The sequence below is a fragment of the Gouania willdenowi genome, chromosome 6 (assembly GCF_900634775.1).
Source record: "Gouania willdenowi chromosome 6, fGouWil2.1, whole genome shotgun sequence".
In the NCBI taxonomy this organism is placed as follows: Eukaryota; Metazoa; Chordata; class Actinopteri; order Blenniiformes; family Gobiesocidae; genus Gouania; species Gouania willdenowi.
The window spans coordinates 36,843,654-36,869,852 of record NC_041049.1 but is presented as its reverse complement, the minus strand read 5'-3'; the positions used below and the strand labels follow the sequence as shown (position 1 = coordinate 36,869,852).

The 26,199-nt window shown below is 38.3% G+C and overlaps 1 protein-coding gene across 2 annotated transcripts in view; it reads right to left on the bottom strand.

Moving 5' to 3' along the window:
- Positions 1–26,199, bottom strand: part of LOC114464471 (ubiquitin-conjugating enzyme E2 Q2-like) — a 62,254-nt gene that overhangs the window by 33,327 nt on the left and 2,728 nt on the right. For both annotated transcript variants that reach the window (XM_028448701.1, XM_028448702.1), the window contains exon 2: positions 10,075–10,179. In XM_028448701.1, the coding sequence (XP_028304502.1) occupies positions 10,075–10,179 (105 nt within the window). The remainder of the gene's footprint in view (positions 1–10,074; positions 10,180–26,199) is intronic.

The window sequence follows — 26,199 nt, the reverse complement described above, 5'->3', positions numbered from 1 at the left end:
CAGAGACGGAGAAAGAGAGGGTGAGTTGAGAGATTTGAGATTATAGCAATTATAACTGTGATTTGACTGTTTAGTTAGTGATATTGGAGTGTAGTGTAGTGTCTAGAATATTTGTTTATTGTTTTATATCAACACAATGAGACACAAATAATTTGTCTTTCCCTGTATTTGTGGTTCATACTTTTTTGTAGCTAGTATAAAATCGAGACATTGCTTCCATTTCACTGTGTGATGGTTTGGCAGTTGGTTAATGGTTATTGTTGATATGATTGTTAGGTTCTGTTTTTATGGGTGCCAGTCAGGTTTCCCACCTGACGTATAGGATTTTTTGTATAAGTATATATTATGTATTTTATTTTGTCTGTACAGTCAGTGAGTTTCCTTAAAATGTCAAACCTCACCAGGACATATGCTTCTAGGCATACACCCTGTTTACATATGACAAATAGACTGAAAAAAACCAAAACACTCAGGAAATGTAATTCTTTGCAAGTATATTGAAAAAATAAACACAGAAAATATATACACAGAAATGTGAGTGAGTCCTTTGCTCTCCAAAACACACAATAAAGCTCCAACTCAAATAATATCCACAAAGGTCCAGAGGAGCAGAAGACCTCACTCCCCAATTTCCTTGCTCCACAGTGTACCTAAATCAACAGAACTGTGGTTGGCCTCGTGTTTTTTCTTTCAACATTATACATAAAAACATTAAACATAACGTTTTTACGTACTGAAAAAGAGTCAATGACGTCACACAGACGGAATGCGGAAGTGTCGAGTTGACTGCACAAAGAAGCCTAAAATAAACATATTTAATATTATTTTTACATACTTCCTTCAATGTCATAACAGCAGTAAATAACAACATATTGAATAAAGAAAACAAACAAGGAAACTCACGGACAGTCCAGTGTCTGGTCAGACCTGTACGTGCGGTGTGCGTACTGACGTCATTACGATTTGAGCTACCAGGAAGCGGTAGTGTCTGGGTCTGCGGGCTGGATGTTCAAGCTCTAAAAACTATTTGCGGCAAATGACAAGTGCCGCGGGTGGATGAAGGGCCTCCAGTAAGGACGCAACTGGTGAGGGCTTTGAACGATCTTGTACAGAGTTTCCACGGACGCGCTCTGCTCCGACCAAGAAACCGATGCTGCTGCCTCCACGGCTCTCTGAGGTATGCCATTTTACTACCGCAGGCAGGAGGCTTGCCCGGCGGTGGGACCAGGGATAGCGAATAGGCGAAGAGACAGAGATGGGCGTTAGTGTGAGGTCAGAGTGAGAGGCTGAACATGGGAGTGAACCGGTGGTGTGGGAAAAGCGAGTGGACAAGTGACTGACGCTGCAACAGGCATTTTGCAGGTTGTCACAACTGTAAATAGCTGCATATAATAATAATAATAATAATAATAATAATGCATCAATTTTATGTAGGGAACCAAACCACATCAAGCCTAAAGACCCTCTTTCTAACAGGAATTAACCAAGGAGCCTGTTTCTTTATCACGAACTGTTTACAACATAACTGCCCAAGCAACTCTGAGGTGCATAGCTAACCCCACTATGCGGCCTTTTGAACCCAATAATGCAGCCAAAAAGACTGGCCCAACACTTTGAAATGTTCAGTACGAACCCTCTTTACGACTCCACACGGGGGAAGAACATCCGTCTTCTCCCTCCTTTACAAACAGATATCTTTGGGATGCTGTAAGATCACAGAACTGTTCCACTGACCCCTGACCCCCTGTGGTGAGCTGTCACACAAGGACACTGCCCAGGCCTTCTCTGAGATGTGTCCCCAGTGAAGAAGGGAGAACAAAGAAATTGTATTATGTTTGAAAAGTCACAAATGAAAACATTATTGGAATGGTTTCTGTAGAAATTGAAATTGCAAATATTGTCTGTTCTATTCCACTCTTTTCAGATAATTTTATACCCACAGAATGCTATTTTAAATGTTTCATCATTTAGAAAGTGCTAAAAATACCAGAAAACATCACAAAAGTTAGTTTAAGGTATCTACTGCAACCATATAGTAAAGAAGAGGCATAACATGATTTTTGACATTTACTGTATGTTTACGAGTAATTACAAGTAAAATTCATTAACCGGTTCGTAAAGTAATACTAGGCTATTTTCCAGTCGTGTTTGGTATCAAACTCTTTCGTAATACATGATATTTCAAGATATGATGTCGAAAAGATCATTTGAATATGCTGAACTCATTATTATGATTTATGTGTAAATCTAGGAATCATCCCTCCTGCTTGTCATTGTCTCACATATAGACACACCCCACACACAACCACTAACAGCCAGCTGAGATGCTGGCAACTTTAAACCAATCAACGAAGCTTCCTTCTTGGGAGGCGAGACTCAAAAATATTCTTTTAAAAGGAAGAAAACCGCCCAAAATTTCAGTTTTGGGACGTTGGCGTTTCATGCTCAACGCGTTTCCCTTCCCCACCTTTTCATTGAATTCATTTTATTTTTAGTTGAAACAGTTAGATTTTTGGAACCAACAGCTGCTTGGTTCAGACGAATCCAGCATCTAGTGACGTGCGTAACAGCTGAAAAAGAAGCCCGGCCCGCGACCCATTGGGGTAAGCCACGAGCCATTCTCTAACCCAGCTGCGAAGGCCAGAACCGCCTAGATCGGCTGAAGGGGCTATACTCTGTTGAAACACAACAGAACTCAACGGTGGCACGTCCTGCATTTCTTCAAACAGCACCTCCAGGTCCAACCCTGACATCATCTTCAAGGTACCAGAAGGAACTTTCATCAGCAAACTTCATCCACAATAGATCACATACTGTACATACTTCCATAACTACACACTTACGTACACTCACAACATTTTCCACACACAGTTCATCTCATTCATGTCTGTTCATCTCCCCTGTCTGTCTATCGCTTTGTTTTATGAGCTCTTTTTATGATTTTATTCTTTGATTTTATGATGTTATTATTCGAATATGTATCCTGCATTTTTATTCAATATTTAGTTACATATAATCCTCACTTTCATTAGCCTAGAAATGCATTTTATCATGATTTAATTATCCCATTTCAATTGATATTTTGACTGTTAATTGTTGAATTTTGAATAAAAGCTTAAACGTAATCTTTGATTCCTCTGATTCATTAAAGCTGTGATTATGGTGTAGATGTTGCTGTTCAAATTCACTTTTCCCTGGTTTCACATTGATAGGTTTGGTCTAAAAACTTAGACATATTTCTCCTGTTAAAAGGAGTGGCACCCTGCAAAATTTTAAGTAATATTAATAATCATAATTAATATTCTTATTTATATAACCCATTAGTAATAACTCATCCTACATTTTTTTTTTTTTATTGAAGAAAAATAGAACATTTTACATACAATTATTTTTTTTTTATATACAAAATTCTTCTTTTTTTTTTTTTAAACGACATACAAGGACAAGACATACATATACAAACTCGAACCCCCACATCCTTACCCTAACATTCCCCGAGCACACCTCTTAAAGGGAAAAAAAAAAAAAAAAAAACTAGATTGAATATAATAAAAAAAAAAAAAAATGACAGAATATTTAAAACAGGTTCTCAGTCAACATCAAGATGGCATTCTGTACTTTTGATATATGAAAAGAAAGGATTCCAAGTTTTTCCAAAGGACTTCTCAGATCCAGAGAGGGTCAGCCTGATTTTTTCCAATTTAAGGAAGTAGAGCACCTCTTTAATCCAATATACACTTGTAGGTGGAGCTGACGATTTCCACATCAGAAGAATCGCCCTCCTCGCCAAAAAGGATGAGAATGCTACCAGGTCCTTTTGGTTAGAGGAAAGGCAAAGTGCAGGTGGCAACACACCAAAAAGAGCAGTTAAAGCATTTGGAACTATAATTTTCCCAGTGACCCTGGATAACACATCAAAAATTTCAGACCAGTACGTACTCAGAGAGGGGCAGTGCCAGAATGTATGTATATAATCAGCTGGAGCATGTTTGCACCTATCACAAAGAGAAGAAACTGTATTATATATTTTGGACAGCCTCACTTTAGTGTAGTGGGCTCGATGTAAAATCCTACACTGAGTGAAGCTATGCTTAGCACAAATTGAGGAATTGTGAACCCTCTGCAAAATTTTTTCCCAGGTCCCATCCGAAATATTATGTCCCAAATCAGTCTCCCAGACAGTTTTAAGAGTATTCAAAGAAGAATTTGAGCAGAATTTATGAATATTAGCATATATGACAGATATTCCACCTTTCAATGAGGGAAGAGGCACCAAGAAAATCTCCAAATTTGATGATGAGGGGAGGATAGGAAAATTCAGACCCAAGTTACGAACAAAATGACGAACCTGGAGGTACCTGAAAAAGTGACTTTGAGGTAAAGAAAATTTTTCAACCAACTGATGAAAAGAGGCAAACGTCGAGTCTATATAAAGATCCCTAAAAGTTTTAATGCCGAGCCTACCCCACAATGAAAACGCACCATCTAACAGGGACGGGGGAAAGGCAGGGTTTGCTGAGATTGGAGCACGGACAGAAAAGGTTTGCATCCCAAAGAAGCGCCTAAATTGGTTCCAAATCTTGAGGCACGAGGCAACGATGACATTTTTTGAATAAGGGGAAGTGGAAGATAAAAGAGGAGTGTAAAGTAAGGATTTCAATGTCACCGGAAGTGCGGAATTTGCTTCGATAGCCAGCCATAATGGAGGGTTCTCAATATTATCAAAACAAAGCCAGTAGTTTAAGTTCCTTATGTTTGCTGCCCAATAATAAAATAAGACGTTTGGCAGAGCCATTCCACCTAGCTCTTTGGGACGCTGTAAGATCTGAAGTCGCAACCTGGGTGGTTTTTTATTCCAAATGAAGTTTGTCATAAGGCTATCTATCGATTTGAAAAAGGAAAGAGGAAGAAAGATTGGAACACATTGCAACAAATACAGGAAGCGTGGAAGAATATTCATCTTAATGGAATTAATTTTAGCAGCTATGGAAAGCTGAAGTAAGGACCATTTTTCAAAATCTAGCTTAATTTGTTCAAGTAGGGCGTCAAAGTTCCTCTTGCGAAGATTAATCAAAGTGTCAGCCACATATACTCCTAGATAAGTAAACCCTGATTTTGATGTCTTAAATGGAAACTTTCCCAGTGGATAATCCTTGGCTAATTTATTCACAGGAAAAATTTCACTCTTCTCCAAATTTAATTTATATCCTGAAATCTCACTAAAAGTTTTGAGGACTGAAAGAGCGGCGGGAATGGAGCGAGACAAGTCAGACAAGAACAGTAACAGGTCATCTGCATAAAGGGCGACCTTCAGCTCCACCCCGTTTCTTGTTATACCTTTGAGATCAGGATGGGACTTTAGAGTGGCTGACAAAGGCTCCATAACCATAGCAAACAGAAGAGGGCTTAGTGGACAACCTTGTCTGGTGGAGCGAAATAACCGGAAGTATTCTGAGTTTGTACTATTTGTTCTAACAGAGGCTTGTGGAGATGAATACAATAACTTTACCCAAGAAATAAATTTTGCCCCAAATCCAAATTTTCCCAAAACAGAAAACAAGTAGTCCCACTCCACTCTATCAAAAGCCTTCTCAGCATCAAGTGCCAACAAGGCTTCAGGGACAGTTTCTGAAGGAGGGTTATATACTACATTAAAAACCCTTCTAAGGTTAAAAAGGGAGTGTCTGTTACGAATGAATCCTGTTTGGTCTTGAGAAATGATTGATGGTAGGACACCCTCCAAACGAAGGGCTAAAAGTTTAGCGAGCAATTTAAAGTCCACATTTAGCAAGCTGATAGGACGATAAGAGCTGCAAAGTAGTGGATCTTTGCCTCTCTTCAAAAGCAGCGAAATAGACGCCTGATTTAAAGTTTGAGGGAGCTCACCCAAAACAGAAGCCTCAATAAACATTTCTAACAAATGAGGGGCTAACTGCTTCCAAAATGTTCTATAAAACTCTGACGGAAAGCCGTCCGGACCCGGGCTTTTGCCACCTTGTAAACATTTGGCGGCCATCTCAAGTTCGAGAGCTGTGATAGGACGCTCCAGCTCCTCACCCACAGTTGGATCCAAGACAGGCAAGGCAACCTTACTAAAGAAAGACTCAAGACCTTGAGGAACATGAGAATGGTCAGATGCATACAGTGATTTGTAAAACTCTGTAAACGATCTATTGATCTCTAATGGGTCTGATGTGACACCTGATGTTGTTTTCACCTGTGGAATTAATCGAGATAAGGATATTTGACGAAAACGGTGAGCCAGTAATTTACTAGTTTTATCTCCCTGCTCATAAAACTTTGATCTTGAAAGAAGTAGAAGTCTGGTGGAATGTTGAGAGGTAATGAGATTATATTCTGTTTGTACGGAAACGCGTTCCTTATAGATTTCTGGTAGTTTTAAAGTGGCATACTGAGAGTCCAACATCGCAATATGCTGGGATAGTTTATTCAGTTTCAATCTCACAGACCGCCTCTGGTGTACCTCATAGGAAATAATTTCCCCCCTTATAAAGGCTTTCATCGATTCCCACAAAACGGAAGCTGAAACATCTGAGGTTTTATTAACTCGGAAGAAAAAGTCAATTTGCTTTGATATATGTTCAACAAACTCTTTCTCCAAGAGAAGTTGTGTGTTGAGGCGCCAGGGTGGCCGAATATGTGAGAATTTCTGAAAATATACATTAGCGGAGACTGATCCGTGATCCGACAAAATAATCGAGTCATATTTACAATCAGAAACTGCTGTGAGAAGTGAGCTGTCTACCAAAAAGAAATCAATGCGTGTAAAAGTCTGGTGTACATGCGAGAAAAAAGAGTATTCCCTTTTGTCTGGGTTAAAATAACGCCATGGGTCAATAATATTAAACTCATCCATGAAAGCTTCAATTACCCTGGCCGACCTAGATCGTGGCACTATGGTCGAGGAGGAGCGGTCCAATGAGGGGTTCAACCAGCAATTAAAATCTCCACCCATAATTAATTTATGTTGCGTTAAGTCTGGTAACAGTGAAAATACCCGTTTAAAGAAAGCCTCATCATCCCAGTTAGGAGCATATATATTAGTAAGGACTACTTTGACATTATAAATTTGGCCGATGACAATGATGAACCTGCCTGTAGGATCAGATATGGTTTTAATATGAACAAAAGGAATAGTTTTATGTATAAGTATCGCAACACCTCTCGCTCTACTGGAGAAAGAGGAAAGGAAAATCTGACCTACCCAACTCCGTTTTAATCTAAAATTGTCTGTATCTTTTAAATGGGTTTCCTGCAGAAAAATTACATGAGCATTAAGATGATGTAGATAATGTAGGACCTTACTTCGTTTAATCGGATTGTTCAAGCCTTTGCAATTGAAACTAACAAACTTAATATCTCCACCCACACTAGGTGGTGTACTATTAGGCTGGGCCATTACATTGGAAAAGGATCACCTTCAAAAAAAAAAAAAAAAAAAAAAAAAATAAAAAAGTACAGTAAATATAACAGACCGATGAGCACATAAGATGATTAAATGAATATATAAAGAGATGTGCCATCCCCCCTGAACTCCGAATGAACAATCCCCCCCAAGACCCCTCCCCCTCCCTTCTCTCTCCTAGCAGAAGCATCCTAAAAAGGTGCGTGCTAACTTACCACTTAACAAACCAAACCCTGCTGGTGCTTGTAACTTATCCGTACTCTTAGACGGTTTTGGGGAATGTAAAAACGAACTGTCCCACAATATCAATTGAAAAACAATAACATTGAACCCTCTTTATAAGAATAAAATAAAGTGTCATCATTAAGAAACAATGCTATACTACAAGGAGCCCAATATGCAAACCTTAACCTGGCAGGAAGACCTTATAAATAATATTTGGGAAGAAAAAAAATAAAAAATAAAAAATAAAGAAATTTAAAGGCACAATAACGGTATAATATACCATTCAACAAGAGTCTGTAACCTCAAAGCAGCAGATTCACTGTGCCCCCGGATGTCAGTCATCTTCTGAACCCTGGGTCTTCTTTAGCTTCTTAGTCACATATTCAAACGCCTTGTCCGGGTCCACAAATCTCTGGGTTGAGCCATCAGGTAGATTGATAAGAAGTGTAGCCGGGTACCGTTAGCACAAGCATGTAGCTCCTTCTTTACCTTAGTGAACGCCGCCCTCTGCTTGGCCACAGTAGAGGTGAAATCCTGGAAGATGTAGAGCTTTTTCCCGTTGTACGACAAAGGTGAAGCCTCCCCAGCACGACGTAGGATGAAGTTTCTGACCTGGAACTTGTTGACTTTGACGACCATCGGCCGAGGAGGCTCGCTCCCCTGCGGCCTAGCCCGCAACGTGCGGTGAGCTACGTCTAACTCGGGCTCAGCCTCGAGGTTCAACATGTCTTTCAACAACCTGGCCACAAATTCCGTGGGTTTCGGACCTTCCGTTCCCTCAGGCAGGCCCACAAGCCGAATATTGTTCCGCCGGGAACGAGCCTCCAAGTCCTCGCATTTTTTCCCCAGGGACTCCACCGTCGTCGACAGCTTAGCTACGTTAGCTTGTAGGCCCGATAGCCTAGCTTCATGCTCATTAGCCGAGCGCTCCAGGTCCGATATAGTCTCTTTCTGAGAGTCAACCTTCTCTTCCAAAGGTTTCAGAGCACGCGAAACTGCAGTTTTAACAGATTCGGATATTATAGACTCAAACTTGGAAATGATTTCCGTCCGAAGATCGTCCATCATATCTTTGATACAGCAGAGCATATCCTCGTTAGCTTCGGGCTTAGCCGGAGACCCAGCCTCCGAGGCTTGCAGCGGCCTAACGCGGCCGGCTTTAGATGATTCATTTCTCGGTCGAAGATTCGCCATTTCTCAACTTAAGACGCCAAGGAAGGAGGCCCGCACAGTGCAAATTAAGTCCTACCCGTGGACAGTTTTATAACTTCGGATAAATATGTAAAATGTCACATTCCCCGGAGCTACAGCAACACGCGTCCTACATCGTCCGCGTCCACCGGCGTCCCCCTCATCCTACATTTTTATAGCGCTTTTTTAGACACTCAAAGTTGCTTTACAGAATTAAGGGATTATTCTTTCACTACACACTTAGTGGTGGTAAGCTACTGTTGTAGCCACAGCTGCCCTGGGGCAGACTGAAGAAAGCGAGGCTGCCAAAGTGCGCCATCGGCCCCTCCGACCACCACCAACACTCACTCACACACTACATTCATACGAGGCAATGTGGGTAAAATGCCTTCCCCAAGGAGTCAACGACAGATACCACTCCACCCCTCTGTGGCACCTGGAATTCTCAGTGGTCTCCCATCCACCTACTAACTAGGCCCAGACCTGCTTTGCTTCCGAGATCGGGCAATGACAAGCTTGTATGGCCAATATAACTGTTTTTTGATCCATCTGTATATACGTTTTTGAAATACATAGTTTAGATTTGCTATACAAGCAATAAAAATTATTTGTTAATAATGTTTGTGACTTTTATATAAAAAAAAATCTAACTTTTCCTACTCAAATTGTAGGTTTTATAGTGGTTTTAGATCCACTGGTTAATACAGTATGCCATATTTAAGAAAATACTTCACAGTCACATTTGGGAGGTTCTCCTGAAAAAAATTATACCAAACAAGCAAGGCTTATGGATTTCCTTATATGAAATATAATGGTAAAATCAAACACAGTGAAAAAAAAAGTAAAAATGCCGTAGGCCCCAGAGGGTTAACTGGCAGACCACAGTATGTAAGCCTGCGACACTGTGTCTCTGACAAAATGGTCAGCAACAGCGGGGCCTAGCATCTTTTCCCCTTTTTGATGGATTGTCAATATCACTTCCGCATTTTAGGCCATGTCTGTCCAGCTTTAAATTTTTTGGTTTATGAAAAACAGTGCACAAAATATGCAAATCTGTTTACTGTTAAATCAATTAATATACATGAGGAACTTTATCAAAAGTCTAATTTGTGGTGGTGGCACAAACACTTTACTGCAGTGCAACACAGAAGAAATAATGATCACTACTTTCAGAATGGAAAAGGCAATATAAAATGTCCTCTGATGATTTGTATCACTATCTTTAAGCTCACCAGTGTGCTGCCTCTTCTCACATCCTCCAAACGCTCCAACACTTCAGCCAGACTGGGATCATCCGAGTCAACAAACCATATTGGGTGCGTTGATGGATAAGATTCCTGCAACAACAAAAATAATTGGTAAGTATCACCTGCTCTGTTGATTGACAGACATCAGAGACAGCAGCCGTTTTACAACTTCTTTTACCAAACTGGTTTAAATACATTCTCTGATAACATCTTGATGATTGGTGGAATACTCATTAAATAGCTGGATAAGGAACCGAACATTTGCACTGAACCCAACTGGCATATTCAAATCATGGAGGGCTGTAATCCTGCAGGTTTTAGAGGTTTTCCTGCTGCTAATAGTCCCTGGTGCATCCAACTAATCAGAAATGATTACACAATTACACTGGGAGAAGTGCAATAGTTCATTGTTTACAGTTACATTTAGCCTATTTTTGTTTGCGATTTGAGCGACTTCACAATTTGCATATTGATAATTTGCCTTTTGTTATTTATCAGTGGCTTTACAGTCCTTATCTTGAGAGTAGAGATGCACTGAAAGGAAAATTATTGACCAAAATGAAAATAGGTTGAAAACCGAAAACAATAACTATGCCAATTATTGCATTTATGGCTGTGATTGTGTACCTCATTAATTAATATTAATGCTTTAAAGACTAAATCAATTTAAAATATATAAAAAAATATTTATTCAGCACTGACAACAAACAATACAAAATAAAATACATAATACTTGTGTACAATAAATAAATAATGTCATTAGCCTATGACTGAAAAATTAAGTATGTTCTCACATAAAAACACAAAGTGCATTATGTTTTATGATGAAGAGTAGCTTCTCTGCTTCATCATATAGGGCTTTTCCACCAAGAGCACGGGATTTTCGTTCGAAGCTATAGTTGGAGCTCGAGCTACTTCAGAGCTCGTCCTGTTTAGCTGAAGAACCGGTTTGGTTTTCCACCGCAGCAGTGGCAAGTTGGAGCCACGTCTTTGCGTCACCACAATACGTCAGTACGTCACTGATTAGTTTACCCATGAGCACTTACACCATAATGAAGCCCATGTTTTGACTGTTGACATTGTATGAATACTATCCTATCCTATGTAAATATTAAGCTAAACAACTCTACCGTCTTCATCGGAGTCACAGGAATCTGCGACAACATTTGGGAACACAGGTAATTATTGTTTTATTGCTTAACAATGACCTTGTTAGCGTTAGCCTTTGCTAAGCTACTTAGCTTCAACTACACCTGCATAAGTACAGCAGATAAAGACAATAAGTTCATTTTAATATGTTTGTTTATCATTATAGATGCTCTTAATGCTGACTGTGCATGTCCGTGATCGCACTGCTGGGAATCAATACGACCAGAATCAGCGCAAGTTTGTGTCAAACTAACGTCTCCTGATGTCATTCCATCCATCTGCTTTTGGACCGAGAACCTACTGTGTGTGACTGAAGGGATGCTGTATTTAAATGTTTGTGTCCTCATCATGCTGTTCAGCTTGTGTTATTAATGATCAACGACAGCTTATTGACCCACAATTATAAAAATACTTATTGCTGCTGTTTGATCTGTTTCAATAAATTTTGATTTGAGGAAATCACAACTGCATTCTATTTAAATGTCCTACTCATTAGGTGAGTATTGTATGAACTTTTCAATTCTATAAATGTATCAAAATAAAAAAAAATACAAACCTATTAGTTTGTGCTTCAGCAGGGCAGGTTATGTTTCTATCTTACAAAAAGTGGATGGAAAGAGCAATTGAATTATCTGAATAAAATTAAATAAAGTGTGTGCTTACAAGTAGGCAACAAACAATGAACAAAGTCATTGTAGAATACAAAATAAATAACTTTATTTACACACAGTTAAAATAGATTTACAAACCAACTCAATATATATTAACATCGACTTAAAAAATTATTGTGGGTTTTCTATTAGAAAGGACCAAAGTCTGCCTCTCTCTGCTCCAGAATCAACACCAGTCCAACCAGTGCTGAGGAGTTCATCATGAGCTGGAGGTTATGGGCCATGAACGTAGTCCTGGTCCTGCTGGTTCTTGTCCATGAACCGTGTCCTTGACTGCTCCATGGAAGAAAATCTGCATTAACATCTTCCTCCTTTTTTCCTGCATAGAAGCATTAAAAATATTTGAATTTATTATTTATTTCAGCAGTCTCCACAGTAAGAAAATACAAAAACAAACAATTGTGTAAGCCTTAAGCCAAAAGTGTGTAGGTTGAAGCAAAGCTTATACAAACCAACCCTATCACAACAAAACTAAACAACACTCTCAAGCAAACAAACAAACACTCTCTCGATAATCACACACAAAAAATATTTAGCTTATATTACTATTTTCACAATAAATATTCTACACAAGTTTTATATATACAGTTTTTAGATTCACATCAAACATATATTCATAAGTACATACATATGAATGTATATATGACATGTACTTGGTAAAATTGTTACTCTTCTTTCTTATACTTATTAACAATAAATTATTTAAAAAGCTTTTTAAATGGTTTATGTTTTATTTCTTCCTTTAGGCAGTTCCATAATTTAACCCGTAATATTGTTATACTCATCTTTTTGACTGTTGTTCTAGCATATTTCCTCTTGAAATGTAGTTCTCCTCTTAAATTATTTTCTCCTTCTCGCTCTAAAAATATTTTCTGCAACCCTTTTGGACGTAAACCTTGACTTTCTTTATAAATCATTTGGTCAGTTTTGAGTTACATGAGATCTGGAGTTTTAAATCTGGTGTTTTTAACAATAATCCATGTGTGTGTTCTCTGTATCCTGCGTTATTTATCAGTCTGATGGATCTTTTATTATATTATGAATAACGGTTGGATTTTTGTCATGTATGTACTGTATTTCCCTAAACTTGTAGATAGTAAATCAAATATAGTAAAACAAGTGTAGAATAAAGAGTCTGCAATGCTTTTTGATTAAGAATGAGCCTTGTTTTGTCCAGGAATAGAAAACAAGAATATAAGTTCTTAATAATGGTTTCATTTATCTATAAACAAATGTAAATTCAAGTAAATGGTGTATAATGATATTTCAGGAAGGACCAACAGATAATATTGCACGTTTGCATAGAATGAATTAATCTAACTGGATTTGTTCTGAGATGAAGATGAGCTGAGCTACAAATGAACCTCCAAATTGAACTCTGAAATTAGCAGAAATATTGTGACCACATAGTTCAGTAATATTATTACATGGCCTTTGTGTAACATTAAGGGAAGTTCTGAATACAGATCAATGAAATATTGCAGCTGCTTTCAGGAATATTAAAGAATTGTTATGATGTCCTAGCTAACCAGTGGCTAACTGGCTAGCCTGCACCACGTTAGACGTAATGTTCATAATATGGATGAGGGAATATTGTAGAAAGCGAATATTGGTAGTAGGTTCACAACAGAGTGAAATAAAACTTACCAGGATTAGTAACAGTTCTACAGGATGAGCTCCTCTGTAGTTCTGTTCGGTCCGTGGGGCTCCGTCCACGTTCCCTGAACCTCTTCAGACACCCACAGTACCAGGAAACAATGTTCTCCTCCTCTGACCACTGCTCTGTGTTCTTGGACTCACTTTTAAATGTTTTTTGTCGGATTTGCGCTAATGCGACCAGCCGCTCGCCAGCTTAAAGAAATGGCTGCTTTTCGTTTTTGGAGGACCGTTGATAACCCCGCCTAGCACCCGCCCACTTCAGCGCTGAGCTGTAGCCCAGCAGCTGTTTGGGTTTTTGGCTCTGAGAGCTGGAGCTATGTTGGCGGAAACAGAATGGCTCGGAGCCAAAACACGCACTAGCTCCAGCTTCTGCCCGGTGGAAAAGCGGTAATAGTGAAGTCTGTCTTCATTGCACTGTCAGGATTATAGACAGAAACAGAAAAGTACAATCTCAAGGGAGCTTCATGACCACAGAAATACTCCATTTCAGCCCTAATCCATTGTTTCCCAACCACAGCAGTGCATTGACTCATAATCAAGCAAATCACACATCAGCTCATCCAAAAGAGGCAATACGAGCAAAGTTTGGCTCCTCAAAAAGTAACTATTTCTGAATTAATGCTTCTACTGCACTTCAATTCAAAACTATACTGAAGGCAAATTTATTAATTGTGGATGTGAATCACATTAAAACTGTTAAATCACTGATTTTCAACCATTGCTGGAGGGCTGGGTAAATGTCAAGAAATGCAAATATACAGCTCATTTTTGCTTTTAGTGGCCGATTTTTGCGTGTTTTACGTGTATCGCCATCGGCCGATGCGCGCTGCTGCGTTCGCCGATGTATTAACAGAGCAGCTGCTGCTGTTACTTGAGTGCAGAGAGCAGAGCCCCTCTCCCCACTAGCAGAGCGTGAAGCAAGCTCTTCAATCCCAAGGCAGATTTTAAACTTTCAAAGCATCTTGTAACTATTTAACTTATCTGTTCCGTGGGTCCGTGTTGTGTCGTACTTTACGACATAGTTAACGAGCAGGTGGCCGGAGGTTTGGTGTGTGTGTGTGAGTGTTTCTCTCACTCTATCTCTGCTTCTCACTCAGCGCTGCGCTGAAAAGAAGTTTTTAACTTTGAGAAGCAGTTTACTACTTGTACGTCCAAGCGGCCGCGCAAGCCACACAAGCAATGCAGGCCAACGCAGCAAAAACACAGGTACTTCCAAACTGCTAACCACGCTAAAGTGATATGGGATCGCGATTGTAAGTGGAGAGGAATTCTTGGAGGCCACCTAAATATAAGGAGCCTCGTCTCAAAGCGCGAGCAAATTGAACACTTGCTGACAGACTCAAACTTGGATTTTCTGGCTCTGAGTGAAACATGGATAAATGCTAACATCCCTACTCAAATGACTGAAATCCCAGAATATGGTTGTTTTCACAAAGACAGACAAACAGGAAAAGGAGGAGGTGTTCTAACATATGTTAAGAAAACCCAAACATGCACTGAAATCAATGTGAACACATAACCTAGAATGTCTAATTTTAAAAATTGTTTTATCACCAAGAATGAATTTTAAAGTTGTTATTCTATATAACCCACCATCCTTCAATGTGTCTTTTTATTGTAACTTGGATGAAATGCTTAAACAGTTAAAAAGTGATAGTGAAATTATTGTGCTTGGAGATTTCAACATTAATTGGTTAGATAAACATGGAAAACAAAAACTAAAAGCAATAACATCAAAATATAAATTACATTAATTAACAGAGGGCCCAACAAGACTAACAAAAACAAGTAAATCTCAAATAGACCTAATGTTTACAAATAAGCCAGAACGAGTTATGAAGACCTATAATCTTGATACTGGGTTGTCTGACCATAATTTGACACTAATATCAAGGAAACTGACTAAAAAACGGCTGCAGTGTCTTACTCAAAATTCAGGTACTAAAATAACAAAAGGCATCAGAAAAATGATATGCCTCATCTCGACAATGATATGCGCAATATTATTTGGGAGCCAGCACTTAAAATGCACCATTTAAACAATTATTGCGATATGCTGACAAGTAATGTAGCCCAAGTAATTCAAAAGTATACAAAGCCCATTAAAATGAGGAAAAAAACATCAGGCATTACCATGGATTACTAGCAAATTATGTCAATTAATGAAACAAAGAGATCTCGCTCGTGTTATGGCAAAAATTATTAGTTATGTTTATTAATATATTTACTCATACACCTTATTCCTTAAGCCTTAGGTTGTAACTTTCCATTGTGTGCTCTTCATGTCTTCAACTTTGCTTCTAGCTCTAGGTCAGGTCATCTTCCCAAAACACATGAATCACCAAGGTCAGATTCAGAGGCACCCTCTGTGCACACACTCACATGCCTACACACACTCACATAGTCACACATACACACCCCATACACATCCATTCATACACACAAACACATACAGTACACTCACACACCTCCAGCTGCACCCATGACAATCAGCAGATACCAGAGAACTGGTTGTTTTGACCTAAGAAGAAACTGAAGAAACTATCTCTTTTCACCCACTCCTCTCTGTCCTCTTTATCTCCTGGGGGGAGGAGGGAGGGGGACTGAGGGGGAATATATGTGATGAGTTAGAACTGTGGGCCACTCTGTCATCGGACGTCCGGCCAAACTGTTACGCATTTTTGTCTATTTTTGTACTCTCTTTTACTTAGTTTTATAATAAATCTTTTTTTTTATAAAATCACCATGCTCCGACTGGACTCCATCATTCAACCAGAGAAATAAATCATGTCTCCAAATGAGGTCAACCGCAAATTTGCCGTGACACTCGTAAAAAAGAAATCTCAACTAAACTAAACACAGATAATGCAATTTTTAAAAGCCTTGGAAATAAAGTGGTAAGTGAGATGAGAAAAGCTAAAACTGCATACTTTGTGCACTTGATGGAAGAATCCAAAGGAAACAGTGCTTGTCTTTAGAAACATATTCATAGACTGACTAAAAATGATTCCAAACAAGAAGCCAGAGCCATAAAACAACTAAATATCGATGGGAAACTGATTACTGACCATATGCAAATGGTGTCTTTGCTCAATACCTATTTTGTGACATCAGTGGAACAAATAGCAGCATCTTTTAAATTAATAGAGCTCAATGAAAAACCAATAAACCCATTGGAAAATACATTCTCTATTGCACAAACAAATGAGGCTAGTATTAAACAAATAATCAGTCATCTTAAACCATCTAAAGCCAAAGATGTATTCGGATTAGACTCAGACTTTGTCAGAAAGCACAAAGATTCTTTATCTGGCCCCCTGACCCATCTGGTAAACCTGTCAACCACTAGTGAGAAATTACCACAGAAATTAAAACAAGGTCTTATCAGCCCAATTTTTAAAAAAGGAGATCCTGATCAAGCATGTAATTACAGGCCGATTTCAATTCATCCAATTTTCTCCAAGGTACTAGAAAAAACAGTTGCAAATCAATTAAATGATTATCTTGAATATAATAATATTCTTCATCCAAAGCAGTTCGGCTTTAAGCCAAAATAATCAACAGAAATAGCTACTTGTTATTTAACAGACCATTAAAAAAGACCTGGACACAGGGAATGTGGTTGGAGCAGTGTTCTTAGACCTTCGTAAGGCCTTTGACACTGTCAACCACCTTATCCTCATGTATAAATTAAAGCAGTTTAATTTTTCAGAACAAACTCTTAGCTGGTTTACATCATATTTGGATTCCAGGACACAGAGTGTGAAAATCAGTGGCACTATATCTGCACCTCAGGAATACAAAATGGGGATACCACAAGGTTCTATCTTGGGTCCGATCTTATTTTGTCTTTATATTAATGACCTTTCAGCCATTTGCACTGAGGCTGAGTGCCAACTGTACGCTGACGACACTGTCATCTATGTCTCAGCAAAGACGCCACAGACAAATGATCAGGGTCTCTCAGTGGCTGGAGGATAATTGTCTGTCTTTAAATTGTTCTAAAACAAGGTCTATGTGTTTTTCAATGAGGCAAAAGTCTATGGACAGCTTTCAGATATAAATAAATAATAAAAATATTGAAAGAGTAGATGAATTCAAATATCTTGGAGTTGTGGTGGATTCCCATCTTAAATTTGGAGCTCATGTAAAGAAAATAACTAAGACTATTAGGATTAATTTGAATTGTTTTCATCTAATAAGATCTCGCCTGTCAATCAGTGCAGCCAAGTTGTACTTTCACGCAATGATCTTGTCTCACTTTTCATATTGTATCACTGTGTGGGGCCAAGCTAATCAGTCCACTCAGAAAGGTGTGATCTCCCTGTACAAACAAGCTTTAAAAGTGCATGATAAAAAGCCCATGATGTGGCACTATTGCAAAATTCAAGAGAAGCATAATCTTCCAAGTTTTGAAAATTTTAAGAAGTACTCTTTTGTGAAATTTGTTTTTAAATGTGTCAACAACCTCGCTCCCGATATCGCTGCAGGGATGAAAAATGTGCAGCTCACGGGATCGTCACTAGGGGCGCTGTCAGTGGAGACTGCAGACCAGCCAGATGCAAAAGAGCTTTTGGACAGACAGCGTTCCCAGTACAAGGGCCACAGATCTGGAACACTTTACCTGCTGATCTGAAAACTTTAACAGACCTGCACAAGTTTAAAAGTAAAGTTAAACAATGGCTCAAACAGAATCAAACTTGTGGACACAACAGACGTGTATAATATTTTATTGCATTTTGTAATTTGTATTATTTGTAATGATTTATGTAAATGTGTTATGTATTTTTATGTCTTAGGGACCAGGTCTGCGAATTAGCTGTTAGCTATATGGCCTATGAATATGGCATTGGTTACTTGTAACAATGCTTCTTGTTCTGTCCCTATCAAATAAACATATAAATAAATAAATTCTTGTTAATGTTTATGCAATTTAGAACAGAAACTTGAACAGTTAGTTACTTAATGCACATCTGACACAGTGATGTTGCTAGGTACGCGTCCTGCATCCCTGACGCATAAAAATCTAAAAGGACGCAGTAAACCCACTATCCATGCGTCCCAGGTACGCACCTCATTTTTTCCAATGAAAAACGACACATTGTGAACAACAACTTTAAAATCACAGTAACTAGCAAAAAAATCCTAGCCGTCAGCGGATCCGTTTACGCATTAACTTAGCGCAGACATGATCCCATTGAGTACATGCTAGTTTAGCCAACTAGCCAGTTAACACGGATTTCATTTCAAAATGTTTCCTGGGACCACTTATTAAGTACACCGCCCTTCCCCCTGAAAGCCCTGAAAACGTGATCAGCTTAAATCATCTTCACATGCTCAGTGTTCAAACTGTTGTCCCTGGTTAACTAAGAATAACTCAGTCCGTATTTTTAGTTCTTTTTATTCCAGCCTTTTGTCCGTGCCTCATAGGTAGACATTCACAGTCAGCAAGCTACCTCAACTACAAACGTTAAAGTGGAAAACGGAGAATTTGGGGGAAAAAAAATGGAATTTGGGAAAAAATAAGACGGATTTTATAGGGCCCTAAGTCAAAGATACAAACTTCTTAGTAGTAAGCAGTGATGTTGCTGGGTTCGATACATTGTGAACATCAACTTGTGCTTAAAATCACAGTAACTAGCAAAAGAAACCTAGCCATCAGCGGACCCCTTTACGCATTAAATCAGACATGATCCCATTGTGTACATGCTAGTTTAGCCGCTACAACAATGATCAGCCAGTTAAATAGCTGCTTACAATACACCACAAACATATCTGCATCATTTTATTTTTCTCAACAGACTTTGCACTGTGTTAGTTAAGTTAAATTTTGTGCTATAGGTTTCATAGCGATTGTGTTATGTTCTGGGGTTGTGTTGGAATGGATTTTATTCATGTTTTTTTTGTTTAATACTATAATTATATATATTTATACTCAATAACCCTGTTAATAAAATATATCTTTCGTCAGGCCAACTTTTGTCAAAGCTATTTTTAGGACAAGGACATACAGTTCTCTTTCATAATATTTCATGAGATGTCTCACTCTGTTTTTTACTTGTCCTTGTTCTACATCACCTGTTTTTATTATATGTTAAATATTTTTTACTTAGTGTCATTCTACCTCACCTTTGTTAATTTCAATAAATGTCCCTTTTTTTAATTGAAACTTGTAGCATTTGTTATCATCAGTGTAATTTTTATGATGTAAATTGAGGGAGCAAAAGTAATATCGGCTGCAAATATTGGCTCAAAAAATATCGGCAGCTCGTATCGGTCATCGGCTAAGGCTGATGGAAAAAAAATCGGTATCGATATCGGCCCTAAAAAACCCATATCGGTCGATCCCTACTTGCTTTCCAGATAGATGACAAACCTTCAAAAACTTTGAGGGGTATTTTTTTTCCATTATGCATTGATGTTGCTAGGTACGCGTCCTGCGTCCCTGAGTTTTTATTCCAGCCTTTTGTCCGTGTCTATAGGTACACATTCACAGTCAGCAAGCTACCTCAAGTACAACAGTTTCAGTGGGAACTTCCGGTTTGCAAAATAAAAGTCAGTTGGAACAACGTTATCAGAATGTTACATTCTAACAACTTCTCATCAGAAGTTTTACAATAATATAATTTAAATTAGGTTAAGTTGATCAAAACTTGACCCCTGAGAGGAAATTGGGTGACATTAATGGTAAATGGACTGGTAAATGGACTTGATTTTATATAGCGCTTTATCACCACACTGAAGCAGTCTCAAAGCGCTTTACATATCAACTCATTCACCCAATCACTCTCACATTCACACACCAGTGGGACAGGACTGCCATGCAAGGTGCTAGTCAACCACTGGGAGCAACTTAGGGTTCAGTGTCTTGCCCAAGGACACTTCGACACATAGTCAGGTACTGGGATCGAACCCCCAACCTCTGTCATGATGATGAGAATGTTTTGTTTGTGATTAAATCAGCACTTTTATTGATAATTTATTTTTGTACAACAGATACCATTTTGTTTTCATTTGAATTTTAGTAATTTACTTTGGTGGGTTTTTTTGCTACAAAAGTGCAATATAACCTGTAGCGATTCACTCAACTCCCGATACGATTAGATTCACGATACTGGGTTCAAGATACGATTCTCTCACGATTTATATTACAAAATGGGACTGTACATAAATGACTGAAAAATATTCATTTTTTTTGGAAAATACTGTACTATTTTCCTTTTATTTTTCATTGTCAAAAAAAAACCCTTGATAAACTATTCAAAACAATGCAATTTCACTAAAAATAAATCTTGAATGAAATAAATAAAGGAATAATACAAACGAAGAAGCCTATTAATTTAAATTCTGGTTCTATAGTAAACAATACAAAACTGCATAATAGTTCTTTTTCTTTTTAGAAGTGCAACTGAAAATTTATTTTGTGCCTTAAAGGGGACATATCATGGTTTTAAATCCTTCCTTTTTAGATATAAATCATACAGTTGTGGTCAATATAAAGCGGAACTGCACTGCTTGGGTCTGAATTCCTCATTATTATCGCTCCCCAGACCCCTTTTCTACCCCTTTTCTGATGTGCTTCTAAGAGCAACTCGTTTTGGTGCGGTCTCTTTAAATGCAAATGTGACACTTCATACCCCGCCCCCTCTCCAGGTTCAACTCCACCCTGCTCGGACATTTTTGTAGTTTGATAGAAGAGATACGGCTATGTAGCGGCGCAGAAAAAGTTTATTCACACGTTATTTACACAATGTCAACAACGGAAGACTTGTCCATCCAGCTTTACATGTTTGAGCCAGAGTCTGACCCGGCGGAGCGAGATGAAAATGAAGATGATGAACCTGCAGAACCCTAACAAGTGAGCTAACACGAGCACCGAGCTAACGCTAGCGCCAAGCTAACGTCACAAAATGCATTTTAATACAGTCTTTTCGGAGACAAAAACGGCAAAATGAAATGACTAATGAAAACTTTAGACTTAAATTAAACCACGTAAGCCATATCATCAAGGATCTAAAACAAGCACACAGCGCTAACATATGAAGACGGTGCAACTGCTAATGCTAACAAAACAATGACAGGGACATCTTATCACACTTTTTAGCGTTATTTACAGCTTACCGAAGTGCTCTGTTCGTCGTCTCCGAATTGACCCCTCAATCAGACAAAGTCTTTCGCCAAATCCTTCTTTATCCTGGCGGAGGTTGCAGAAGCAGTCATCCTTGAAGTGCTGCGCGCACACAAAAATGACCTTACCCTAGGGCTGGGCGATATGGCCTTTTATAAATACCGCGATATTTTTAGGCCATGTCACGATACACGATATATATCTCGATATTTTGCATTACCCTTGAATTAACACTTTGATGCACAAAATCACACCAGTATGATGATTCTATATGTCTACATTAAAACATTCTTGATCATACTGCATTAATATATGCCAATTTTAAACTTTCATGCAAAAAAGGGGATATCACAACTAAGTCAAAGTTGACATAACTGTATTTATTAAACAGTGAGTGGCTCAAACATAAAATTGTCAACAGAAAGTCCACGTTCTGTGCAAAATTGTCACAGAGACATTTCAAAACAAGACATTAGTGCAGGATGCAACTCACATGGCATTTCAAAACACAAAATTAAAGTGCACTTTTTGTACATAATGCCACTACAATATTTTAAAACAAATAGTGCCCTTTTGTGCATGTTGTCATTAAGATGACATTTCAAAAAAAAAAAAAAAAAAAAAAAAAACAAATCAAAAAAAAAAAAAAAAAAAAGTCCGCGAGCTTAACGGTATGGTCATTTTCAACACCGCACAGACTACAAGCTGCGATATATCGAGTATATTCGATATATCGCCCAGCCCTACCTTACCCACAGATGTGGGTACAATTCCGTGAAAAATAAAACTCAACCAGGCACTTTGAAAAGGTTCTGATGCTGGGAGACGTTGTAATGAAGCGTGTGGGTTACTACATCCAACAACCAAACATTTTGATTTCTCCTCTCGTAACTTCTGCATCCTGGAGTTTGGACTACAAAATAAAAGCGAGAAATAAAAATGGCGGATTGCTCGAAGTGTTGGGCCTGGAGTCGATGTCCTAATTTGGCAGTTCCGCTGACATTATTGTTCAAAAAACGTAATAGAGAATCGAAAAATCGAAACAGATTGAAAAATATGACCAAAACAGAATATAAAGATATCAACGAAGCACCTGAAGAGATTAATTTGAACTTTTCTGTGCTTCTAAACAATCTAAATATACATCAAAATTCATTTAAGGGCTAAAAAAGTGGATTTAGCATGATATGTCCCCTTTAACAATTGGACTTAAAAAAAAAAAACCAGTCATTGCATTGTATTGCCCTCAGATATTGTTTGGACCAGCAGAGGGCGCTGGTAACCCAGTGGTCGGTTGGCATGCAGATATCTTGCAGTGAAGAAGAGATGCTATGCTAGCAGAGAGAGCTAATTGAAAAACGTGACTTTTACAGATATTCACGTAATATTACAGATACTCTTTCAGTGCTAAAGGGGTAAGGAATCATTTATGAACATGTTTAAGAGTAGAAGGCGGCCAGAAAGAAAGTAATAGCAGATTCCGCCCACCGCCTCCACCTCTGCTGGTTAAAAAAAGTACTGCAATTTAATTTTCACAGCATCGATGTAAACCTTGATACCTGTGAATCGATTTTTAACTGCCTTACAATTAATCGTTACATCCCTACCTGCCACTGTGACAGTTGTGAAATAAACTTTTGAAATTGTATTTGATACATTTTGAACATGCATGAATATATCTGCTAATTATAGACATATGCCACCATTAAGAGAGTTTGACACTACAATTTAAGAAATAGAATAATATAAGAAATAGAAAAAAAAATATTTTTTTTATTGGGGACCCATTGAATTTCCCATGGACCCCCTCAAATAACCACCTGTGGGTCCCGGGACTCACTACATTGAAAACCTATCAACATCATTGGTTATGTATCGTAATTTGCAGACTATAAGCCACTACTTTTTCTCCATGTATTGAACCCTGCAGTTTAAACAATGACGCAGCTAATTTGTGGGGTTTTTTTCCGGTTTTACAAGCATCATGCCACCAAAAAATTGAGCTACGTCAAATTAGACCAGGTGAACCAATGAAATGTTTACAATAAATTGTTTGTGCTGATAGAGAAGCTTACATAAGGAGAACTGATGAACAGAGAGGAGATCAGAACAGCCTCGATACAGTAGAAGTCAGACAGTTTGTAATAGAAAGAAACAAACAGCATTAACTTTCCGGCTCGCTGTGATTGCTCCGCAGTAGATCACGGTAAGAATGGACGAAGCGGTGTTTCAGACTAGTTTCAGTAAAAGGTGACCATAAAAGCTGTAAATGGACTGATATGCAGACGTGGGGCAGTGAGGAGACTTCATGGTGAGAAGGAAACTCACCAGGATACACGGAAATCTCCGTTGAAGAAAACAGGAGTATAGCAGCCTGTTCTGATTGGCCGAGTTGTCTGAAGGGCACCCTCATCAGCCAATAGAGTGCAGCCTGTGTGATGATGAGGCCTTAGTATGAATGTTTTGCACAGTTTTCCTAAATGTTTATAGTTGTTCATTTTTAACCTCAAGTGTACATATGTGTAATATTTTATTCTCTGACAGTCTACTCAGCCAGGGGTTAGGGATGGGAATTGATAAGAATTTAGCGATTCAGATTCCGTTATCGATACTGCTTATCGATTCGATTCCTTAATGATTCTCTTGTCAATTCTCATTGGGTGAGGGAATTAAATAATACAAATGGATTTATTTGCTTTAAGTCTTAATCTTTGTCTCTTTAATTTCCTGCAGGGATATCAGCTCTCTTTTAATCCACCAGGTATAGATAGTTTTCACTGGATAAAATATACAATATATTAAACTTTGGCTACAAACAATTGAAAATTTTACAGTGCTCCTTCTGAACTTGACCAACTTGATCTAAAACCAATTCAGATATAAAACAAAACATTATTCTGTTAAAAAAAGGACATACTAACCAAAAGTACAGCTGCACTTATGTATTTAAACAGTTAAGTTTTAGTTAATTGCTTTTTTTTTTTAACATTTCTATAAATGGACCTTCAGAGACACCATCCCCTGGTTGTTACATGTGACGTCAACCATGTGTGTGAATGTGTTAAAGAGCAAACCAAAAAAAACAAAAAACAAACTAAAGACAACAATCAGTACCAGTCCGTCTTTCGTGTTTGATTACTTGTTATGAGGAAATAACAAGGACATAACAAAATGGCTACGAGGTGTATGTTCCTGTGGAAGTTTGTTGTTTTTGGCAGAAAAGTCCAACGAAGAAGCAACTTTAGAGCGAGTGTACAGAATGGGAAGCGAGTAGCGTAGCAACAGAGATGCTACAAACACAGCACGGAGGAGAGCGCAGCTGCGGGTGGAAGAGGTGGATTCTCCGCGGTGGACAGCAAAAAACTATATGGTGAAAGGATTAGGGATGTAATGGTTTGAAAATTTCACACCACGGTTATAGTGACAGATATTATCACGGTTATCGGTATACCGCTGTATTTTTAAAATGTCTTCAAAACACTGATAAATTGAAATAATTTCACCAAAATGTATATTTAAATATATTTGTTATATATTAAAGTCTTAACAATAACAACCTGAACAAAACACTGCAAAGTTAACATTGACGTAAGTATAAAGAACTGTGCAACATTAACAACAGTCACAGCAAAAATTTATCAAAAATGCAACGTTAACAATAACCACAGTAATTTTTTTTTATGTAAAAACAGTTCAAAATAAACATTATAGTAAAAATAAAAATAAAAAATCTCAAAACTGCAACAATGCAATAATGACCACAGTAAAAAATAATCATAAAATAAAACAAAAAAAAAAAAAACAGATAACCAAAAAGTGCAGGTGTAATTTCACATGAAGTCAACTTGAATAAGTTAATACCACTACAATCTTTATTTTTTTTTTTTTTTTTTTAAAGGATTTTTTTGGCTCTAGTGGCCTTTATATGACAGTTGCTTGACAGGAAAGGGGTCAGAGAGAGCAGGGAATGACACGCAGGAAAGGGTCCCAGGCTGGGAATCGAACCTGGACCCGCTGCAGGTGAGGAACTATAGCCTCTGTACATGGGGCGGGCGCTCAACCCACTGAGCTAAACACCACCCCCAATCTTTATTTTTTAATGAAATACAGCAAGAAAGTGTCAGACATTCAGTGAAGTCACTGACGGTTAAAAAAAACAAAACATATCCGACAGGCAGAGACATACCGCCCTCTACCAAGCACAACGTCTGAACGAATCCACGTATACAAAGTGAACCGAATTAAAAACAAACCTGAAGAAACCCTAAACGTTAACATCTGTTGACATGTCTGCACATGCGTAGGGAGACTGATAAACTATCTCACGTAACCTTCACCGTCGGAAATTGTACTGTGGTTTACCGTGATACCGGTAACCGTTACATCCCTCGAAAGGAGCTTCACTTGGTGCTAGCAAAAACACAATATACAGGACCTGGAGGAGTATATCGTTAGGTATTTGCAACGAAAGATGAACCGATAAGCGGAATTGACAGACAAGCA